Source organism: Gymnogyps californianus, chromosome 11, assembly GCF_018139145.2.
Source record: "Gymnogyps californianus isolate 813 chromosome 11, ASM1813914v2, whole genome shotgun sequence".
NCBI lineage: Eukaryota > Metazoa > Chordata > Aves > Accipitriformes > Cathartidae > Gymnogyps > Gymnogyps californianus.
Window position 1 is genome coordinate 12,070,427 of NC_059481.1, and position 9,818 is coordinate 12,080,244.

General features: G+C 39.2%; 1 protein-coding gene across 1 annotated transcript; it reads left to right on the plus strand.

The window, feature by feature from the left end:
* The first annotated feature begins 887 nt into the window (after positions 1-887).
* SLC24A5 (solute carrier family 24 member 5) lies at positions 888-9,644 on the plus strand. Its single transcript, XM_050903131.1, has 9 exons — positions 888-965; positions 1,296-1,475; positions 2,886-2,969; positions 3,061-3,164; positions 3,486-3,586; positions 4,399-4,682; positions 5,435-5,641; positions 8,577-8,678; positions 9,234-9,644. The coding sequence occupies exons 2-9, from the start codon at positions 1,409-1,411 to the stop codon at positions 9,554-9,556; spliced, it is 1,272 nt and encodes a 423-aa protein (XP_050759088.1). The 5' UTR covers positions 888-965; positions 1,296-1,408; the 3' UTR covers positions 9,557-9,644.
* Positions 9,645-9,818: the final 174 nt, after the last annotated feature.

The following is a 9,818-nucleotide window of genomic DNA, read 5'->3' on the forward strand; positions in this document are numbered from 1 at the left end:
CTATAAGTGATTTGATGGAAACACAGCGCGCTCTCTGAGAAACCAGTGACTGGGGAGGAGCAGGGGGAACGACTTTACAAAGCCATCTTGCTAAAAGAATGTATTTTACTATTTAATCCTCAATTATACACATGACTTCATTGTGGAAAGGTCACCAGACAAAGAAGTTCAGTGAACTGGGTCTGAAGGGAGGGATTGTGTGGTAGGTCTCAGCTTTGCTCTTGCTGAATTGTTCACCTAAACAGCATGAACATCTCCTGCCCCAGCAAAGGACGAGACCGGTTCTCGCACAGCCTAGCACGGGAATTTTGGTAGATCAGTGGAAATAAACAGAAATTGTCACAGCTGAAAAAAGATACAGGGGAGTAAGCTTAAATTCACCTTCTACCACTCCAAACACTCGCATGGCATCTGGGTAATGCGGCTAGCAGCCTGCACCACAAGCACACTCGTGATGGCCAAAACCTCGCGTTCTCCCCACAAACACAAAGCAGGAGATGGTGACAGCCGCAGCCAGAGCGCGGCACCCTGCCTGCCTCCTCGGACACGGTCCAGCCGCGGGAGGTCCTGCCCGTAGTCCCCAGGAGCCCGGGGTGAAAACTGCCCTCCCAGGCCCCTCACGCTGCCGGCGGCTGGGCTGGCGGGACCCCCGGGAGGGGGGCGCAGAGCTGACCGCCCGCGGATCCCCCTGAGGGGGAGCAGCAGAGCGCGCCGCGGGAGGGTGGCCGGCGCCCACGAGGCGGGGAGGGGCACAGGCGCGGCCCTCACGTGACCCCCCCGGCCCTAGCGCCGGCTGCCTCCTGCCCGCGCTCAGAGCCGCGCCGGGGCCGGCGAGATGCGGGCGGGCGCGCGGCGGCGGGCGGCGCGGCTGCCGCTGCTGCTGCTGCTGTCGCTGCTGTCGCTGTCGGCCTGGCAGCAGCCGCCGCCGCGGGGAGCGCGGGCCCAGCGCCTCGCCGCAGACGCAGGTAGGGAGCCGTCCGGCGGGGCGGGTGGGGGGGGCCGGGGGGCCGCTCGCACGCTGCGCGGCCCGTCCCGCGGGCGGCTGTGCCCCCGCACCTGCGGTCAGCGCCTCCGCGAGCTGCCCCCCCCCCCGCCTCCCCAGGTGTGCAACGTTTTGATGACATTGCTGCAGCTTTATCGGTGTTGCTGCAGCTGTCCTCGTCCCTAAATGAAAAACAGATCTATCTGAAAGACAGAAATCCGTCCTCCATTTATAGTTCTAATCCGCAGAACTCCTACAGCCTGAAAAATGGAAAAGTATTAGGATGTGTAACACCTTTGTACTCAATTTTCAGAGAACAGGACAGGTTGTGTCCTTTCTTCTTCATCGGAGTTTCCTGAAGGATTTTTTACACCGCAGGAGAGAAAGGATGGAGGAATTGTTATCTACTTCATAATTATACTTTACATGTTTTTGGCCGTGTCCATTGTGTGCGATGATTACTTCCTACCTTCTCTAGAGATCATCAGTGAATGTAAGTGAACGTCCTGATCTTTTTCCTGTAAAACTAAGCAGCTTGGTGTAGAACATTCTCTTTAAAAAAAGCTTCAAAGTTAGAGCGCTCTGGAGACAAAACTAAAGAAATTTCAGAGTCTCCGTGCATAGTTAGACTTATCAATACAATATTTAATTTGATACAATGTATCAATATTATATCAAAAAAACATTCTGATTACACTCTGCACAGGCATTCATTTAAAATGTGCTTTCCTTGTGCCTGGAGGAAAATCTTAAAACTCACTCAGTATTAACTAAACTGACGATACAACTTCGGGGTGAGCAGTAATATGTCTAGGTCACTAGTAAAAGAAAGAAAAACAGGGGGGGCGGGCGAGGCCAAACCAAGAAACCAAAACTCTCCCTATATTAAAACATGGGAATTAAGTACCTTGCTCAAGTTTCTGTATTTCTCTCGAAGTAGTGAACAAGTATCAGGACGAGCTACTGTTTACATATTAAAGGTATGACACAGGAGGAAAAGGAATACCACAGTTACAACCATTCTATGAAATCTAATCAACCTGTAATAATGCCCCTGGCTTCAGCAGCCCACTGAATTACAGAGATGGTCTTGGCTGAGAGTTCAGCTTTTCATTGCCAAGAATTAAAAAAAATTCCCCAGGGAAACTCATCCCTGAACACTGGAAAACATTCTCCAGACCAGAACACTTACAGAAAACGTAAGCTTAAACATTGCTGTAGAGCTGATATTTTTTTTATTGATGATAAATAAGCATTTGTCAGACTTTTTCCATAGCCACGCGTCCCTGTTCTTAGTGTGCAGAACTTGATCCACAGAGTGAGTTACATTTCAGAAACAGTCAACTTACCAGAACAAATATCTCATTTCATTCAAGCAAGACACAGGCTCTTATATTGTCCATACGAAGTGAAAATTTGATTTTAAGATCGCAGCACTGGTTTGAATTTAACTAGTATTTCTGGTATGTGAAGACACAGTAGCATGGATTTCCCTGGAAGATAGATAGACTTGACATGGACCATGTAGCGATATCACACTAGAGTCCAAGGAATTCCCCCACAATTATTACCCGTACGAAACAGAGTTAAAGCCCGCATACATACACCTACTTTACATTTTAAGATCATGCCCAAATCTCTTGTATTATCAGTACATTTTTTCTGGTATTTAAGCTAATTTCTGTCATAAAGTTAGAAATAAATTAGCCCAATAAATGAGGCTATGTTTTCAATATATTATTTTACCAATTTCAAATAAATGCATTAACTGTATGAAAGCAAGTAAAGTTCATTCTGTTAAACTGTAGTAGCTTCTAGTGTTATATACTAATGCAAGTAAAGGGTCTAGACTACTGAAGTTGTTTTTTTTTTTTTTTAAGCAATTCTTTTGCTCTATCCTCAGGCCTTGGCCTCTCTCAGGATGTTGCTGGAGCAACTTTTATGGCTGCTGGAAGCTCTGCTCCAGAGCTTGTCACTGCTTTTCTAGGTAAGAGACATATATTTTGACTCCTCAGAACCTAGAATTCTTTTTCTTGCATGCCAAAGAGAAACGTACCAGAGAGTAATTTTCCTTACAGGAGTCTTTGTGACAAAGGGAGATATCGGCATCAGCACCATCCTTGGATCAGCAATCTATAATCTTCTTGGTATTTCTGCAGCTTGTGGGCTGTTTTCCAGCGTGGTATGTATCAACTTTGATAGTTCTGCTCCTAAGAGCCAAATGGTTATCCTTTCTGATTTGCCAACAAAAGCCAAGAGAGACTTACTATGACAACTGCCAAGTTTATTATTTAGTAGCAAAACCAGCATTTAATCAGTTTTAAGATAACTTGCTATGAAAGTTTTTAAAAACACTAACTTGTTAAATATCATACTTAAGTCATTCCTAAGAATCTTAAATTTTTACATAATATAGAAACAACATATTGATGCAGCATTTACAGCACTTAGTGAAAGTATTACAGACAAGTTTAAGAAAAGTAAATGAATCTGTGATCTGCAGGTTTCGAGGCTATCCTGTTGGCCGCTGTTTAGAGACTGTCTGGCATATACAATTAGTGTAGCGGCGGTCCTTGCGATGATATCTGACAACAGAATTTACTGGTAAGAACACAAGTAGTGTTGAATTCATGTTGACTGGAGATTAGCGAGACAGTGTTTTGAAAAACAAACAAACAAAAAAACCCCAAAACCCAAACTTCAAGTAGCCTGAACTGCCATTCACTAGCAGAAATAAACATCCTGTTGGCTTTAAAAAACGTAGAAAGTCACAATGCTTGTAAAGATTATTACCTAAACATTCAAACCCTGCATATTTATAAAGTTTGATCTGCATAGGTTTGTCCATACAGACTTCACAATTTCTGTAACAACTGTTTTGGCATAGCAATTAGTCTTCATACTTTACTCCTTTTGAGCCTTTCCTTTGATAGCATCACTGTTAAGAAAGACATTTGTCTGCCAGCAGCAGATCATGAGCTTCTGATGTTTTAACTGCCTTCCCTCAACACTGAAACTCCTGTTGCCTCAACACATCAGTCAGGTCCAGCCCTAAGTCTCTGAAGTTTCTAACTCAAAACAGCACATGCTATCCCTCTCTTTAACCATCACATGAAGACTCAATTTTGCAAACATCAGTAAGATGTTCAATCAGCAAGATCCCCTGGAAAACATGCAGCTATACAATACACAAACAAGATTCTGCAGGGGAGGGGAATTAAACTGCTGAAAGACATGGGGACACTCATGAACTTCCATGACACCGGCCATGCAACTGCAAATAGATGCTTTTGTATGTTTTCCTTTTGCTACTCATGCAAATTTTCTCTCTCTCTCCTTACGCCAGCCATTTTAATGAGTTAAAGAGTTGGGTTTTTTTATATTACCCGTTATGTAAAATCTATCTTTCATTCTAGGTACGAAAGTGCATCCCTATTATTGATATATGGGTGTTATATTCTGGTACTATGTTTTGACATTAAAATCAACCAATACCTCATGAAAAAGTTCAGTCCCTGCTGTACGTGTTGTACAAAAGCTATGGAAGAGAACGCTGAGCAGCAGCCACTGGTTGGATGGAGGGAAGAGAGTGGACCTCTCATTCGCCAACAGTCAAGAACAGATAGCGGAATTTTTCAAGACGAGCTGGACTACTCTCAACTTTCAACAAGCTTGCATGGGCTTGATGAAATCTCTGAAGGTATAAGTATTATTACAGTTGTCTCTAGCACTCTGCATGCCTGTCTGCATCAGTTCTAATCAAGAGTAGATTCTGAGATATTATTAAGATTTTGTTCACAAAAGAACTCCAGCATAGTATTTAAGTAAATCATTATTCTTCCCTGGAATATAACATTAAGCAAAATCAGAGTGGTGGTATTCATACAAAGTTAGTTGCTAGAGGAATGCTAGGATAGTTGCTCATTTGTGTCATATTAGAACAGCAGACTTCCATCGGTCTTTGCTGTGCACATTTGAAACTTCCTAGCAACACTGCTTGTAAAATGCAGTATCAGCTAAAAGACACACTGGTACTGTACTAATATATACTGTTTTCTTATGACAATGGCAGGTTCATAGCCCAAAACATGCATGATCTCAGAAGTAACGGAATAGCTATGATGTGGCCATAGATCATCAGTTTCCTCTTCACTTAGGCAAAAAACAGCAGTTGGTACTTACTCTTCGTAAACATTTTGTGTAAACCTTTATAGAAAAGTTCATTTTTCATCCACCTTAGGTTCTCTCCTGGTGATGTGGTAATAAAAGAACATTTGATTTCAGAGTTTTGTCCAGTGTGATGTAGGTACTGGGTAAGACTACAGCTAGAACTTGAGGAAGTATTTTTTACCTTTTTTCAGTATTCTCACAAGTAGAGGCCAGTAATATGACTGTATGCTACAGATTCAAACTTAATGCTACAATTTAAAATAGTTACTTTTTCTTCAACAGATCATCCAAGTGTCTTCACCATGCCTGAAGCAGATATGAAGAGAATTTTGTGGGTGTTATCCCTTCCTATTATTACACTACTCTATTTGACTATACCAGATTGCAGAAGACAGTTTTGGAGGAACTGGTTCATGGTGACATTTTTCATTTCAGCAGCATGGATTTCTGCAATAACTTATGTTCTTGTATGGATGATAACAATAGCAGGTAGGTACCTAAAGTGCTGCTGCTATACAGAATCAACCAATCAAGAATCACTGAAAAAACAGTTTTCTCCCTGTGAAGAGTTTTCCTTTCCACAATTAACAGTCTGTTTAGCAACACATACTTTGCTGTAAAAACCACAACAAACAAAACCAACAAAAACTTATGTTTAACTGCTTAGTTTGCCACCTTCTTCCATCTAATGAAAACCACTTTAGAGTTTAGCTGCTTCAGACTGCTTACCATCACATGAATGAGAATTTGTTTACATAGCTACAAAAACCAGCCTATATTTAAAAAGAGACAGTTTCATTAAACTGCTTCATGAAGTGAAACAATTAGATACACAGCAATAAACTTGTCAAGCTGAAGTGTGACAAACATGGAATCCACCAAGACTGGAATTAAAGGTTCAGGGTTCTGTAAAAGATTCATTATTTCTATACCTATATTTTTCTTGAACACTACAGTAAGAGATTTGGCATGAAATTAACTGCCAAAAAAACCTACCAAATATTTGTACTATTTTATTTCAACTATAGCATCATGAGTTTATTAAACATTCTTGGGGTGTGTGTGTATGTATACCTCTTACAAATCTGCATCATAAAGTGAAGCAGTAGAAGAATTGCGTTTAAGTGAGAGAAGGGGTATGAACTTGTGGGTAAAAACATTCTCTTAAAAATATCTTAAGGTATTAAAGGTCTCCTCATTTCACTGTTTCTCCAGTCAGCTTGAGAAAAATCCAGTTTTTAATTTTAAGAACAAGGAGAAAACAAATCTCTAAACAAGAAAGAAACGGTACAAAGCTTGCCATTTCCACATTATAGCTCACTAATCCTACTCAAGTATTCTGCTAGTTCAGCATCCTAAACTTGTTTTCAACATAAGTTCAATGAATAACTCCTTGTTCAGTGCGGAAACAGACCTACACATTTGGTAAACCTTTGAGAAATTACTGGTAGATCGCTGGATGTAACACCCACCAGGTTTGTTCCCTGGTCAAATAATTTTCCACTTGTATCTAAAGAGCAAGGGTTTACTGTCTGAATGCTAGAAGCCTTTGAAACAGGATTCAAATGAAAGTTATCGCTGTTCTACTAGACAAAGCACTAATTCATATGAAAGCAGGTACACTGGAGATTCAAATAGTGTATTAGTGTTAGTCCACTTTGAAGAGTCATCACAAGCAGTATTGGGGTCTTTGGCCCACTACTTCTAGGTCAAATATGTTCTATTTACATGTTAAAACACTAAAAATTACACGCACATTATATTCAAGTCCAGGTTCTTTCGTGAAGGGTGACTCAGATTCTATCGTTGCATAAACAGGCTATCAGAATGTCACAAAGGTATCATAGCTGGGGACTAAATTTTGATGGTCAAGAACAAACCTAACTTAGTACACCTTTTTGTTGCTAGCAAAGAAAATTTGACTACTTATAGCAAGATATTGCTACTGCTACACAAAATTAACTAAAGGCTAGAAAAATAAGACCATTCTCTCTTTATGGTCAGTTGCCAGAAAAAAACCCTACACATTAAATAGAAGATAAATCTACCTAACAAAAAGAAAAATTAGATTCACGTGAGTTTAAATTCTATCTTATAACCTTCAGAGGGCTAGAAATTACTGTTGGGTACATAAGGCTGGTTCATTCATATTTCACCTTGGTTTGCTTGGCTTGAACCATTATTTTCCAGCCTGAATGGTTTATAAAAGCTGATCTTGTTGGTCCCTCATCCCACAAATCTCTTACATTAGGAGTGATGGAAGAATAAATACCAGTACAAATTCTGCAAGAGGATCATGTTAGTCCCTCTGAACCAACAGTTTCAAACATAAATTTACTGGGCCGATACATAGACTAAGCTGGTATGTACTAGGCAAGCATTGCTGACCTAGTTTACAGAGTACTGCCTCTTATTTTAAGAAAACTGTTCTTATTAGTGTCCAAATATTGCAAGTAAGAATTCAGATTTCAACAACAACAACAAAAAGATACTTTTTAGTGAACAAAAAAGTTTAAAACTAATTACTTAATAGTTTGAATAGAGGTATCAAATACTTCAGTATATTGATGCTTGTGAATGGTACAACTGCTAAAACAGTTTTGAAGATCTGAATCCCTGTATTTTAAGTGAGAAATTAATATGTTTATACGATATGTGGGGCTAAAAAAAAAAAAGTGGGGAAAAATAAGCTGCTGTTTTAGAAACAATTTAAAACTTAATTTAAACTAGTATTTACCTAAAGAAACTCACACTTCTAAAGGATTACTTGCACTTACAAGTCATATAAAAATTCTCCATTTTGATTTTCCAAATCCAACAAAAGAACTTTCTAATTGGAGTGAAATGGTAACACCATGTAGTTGAGATAGTATTGTAGTAATGATCTTAATGAACCTCTTCCCCAAGAAAATTCATGTGCTTTTTTTCCTCCCCCTTTAAAGAATGGGTGATTATAAGAGTTATTGCTTCATGAGACTTTTGAGCACTAATGATGAACTGCCCAAAACCAAAGACGACTATTATATCTTCCAGAAGTTAAGGAAAAAAAAGGAGTAAATGGTTAGACATTTAAACTTCTACTGTATCTGAAAGAAAAATTCATAATTGGTATTGTCTTGACCACTGGAGACGTTCCGCTCAGGTCTCTGAGAAACTTAAGTAAGATGGTTACTATACTACAATTCCTTTTTTATTTGAATGAAGAACAAGGACAGGATGATACTTCTTTGTTGTTGTTCTTGTTTTTAACTACTTCATGGTTCAGTCACTTCAATATTTAGTCAAGTTAGCTGACAGATTCCTTCTGAAATTACTGTACAATTACTAATCCTTTCTCCAGCAAACAAAGTCCAAAGCAATTTCTTTGGATGAAACTTAAACTAAAAACATACTTGCATTTTTTACCATTATTTATCAACTGCAGGTGAAACACTGGGAATTCCAGAGTCAGTAATGGGTCTCACATTACTAGCAGCAGGAACAAGTGTACCAGATACAGTTGCAAGTGTGCTGGTGGCTCAAAAAGGTAAAGATTTTAGTATTCAGGCTCATTCCAATGGATGCGTTTAAAAGGTACTATGAAGAAAAGAATTCTAGTCAACATTTCCAGAAATTCAAGGAGTAACTTCAAAATTTTTGCTCCAGATTCTAGAGCTTAAGTTTACTAATAATAAATAAACAGCTCGCCTGAAGAAGCTGTGGCTCAGACATTTAAATACCTCTCAGAGTATCTCAGAGAAGTATTCTAAATTGGTTTGATTTGTTGTTGATCAAGTGTTAGTTTTACTAAAAAACACAACTGTAGGTCTTGGTATTTTAAACATGACTGGATTTTATAATAACCTGTCTAGCTTATTTTAAGTGCAACTGTGCAGATGCTGGTGATTTAGGGAGACTTTTTTTTTATGCTTGTGGTACCCAAAAACATGTTCTGTAGAATCATGACTATAGTTCTTTCAATGAAAAGTCTGAAAAGGGTGCTCTGTGAGAAACTGAGGGCTGATAGTCTGTTCCTCCAAAACAGTTTGGCAATTTCATACAAAACAATTAAGCAGACTTATTTGTATTTCTTCTTTTACAGGAAATGGAGATATGGCTATGTCTAACATTGTAGGATCCAACGTATTTGATATGCTCTGTTTGGGAGTACCCTGGTTTATAAAAACTGCCTTCATAAATACATCAGGACCCATAGAAGTGAACAGCAGTGGTTTGACATACACAGCCATTTCTCTTATCTGTTCTGTTGTTTTTATTTTTCTGGCAGTTCACCTGAATGGCTGGAAAATAGATAAAAAATTGGGAGCAATTTGTCTTGTACTGTACTTAGTATTTACTATATTATCAATTTTATATGAACTTGGCATCATAGGGAACAATCCTACAAGGGTCTGTGGTAACTAGTTTTAATCAGTGATTATACTGATGAAAAAAATAAAAGCAGGACAGAAAGATCAGTTTCTTCTTTAGTCAAAATAAAAAAAATTCAAAACTCCCACTGGGCTCTAAATCTTATTTACAGAACTAAGTCATGTCATTAAAGTAATATTAAGTAGAACGAAAACATCACAGCCTAATTGGAGCCCTTTCTTTTAGAGTCAAGAATTACAGTATGACTACAACGCACATATAAAACCAAAATTCTGAAAAAAAGACATCTAGTTTT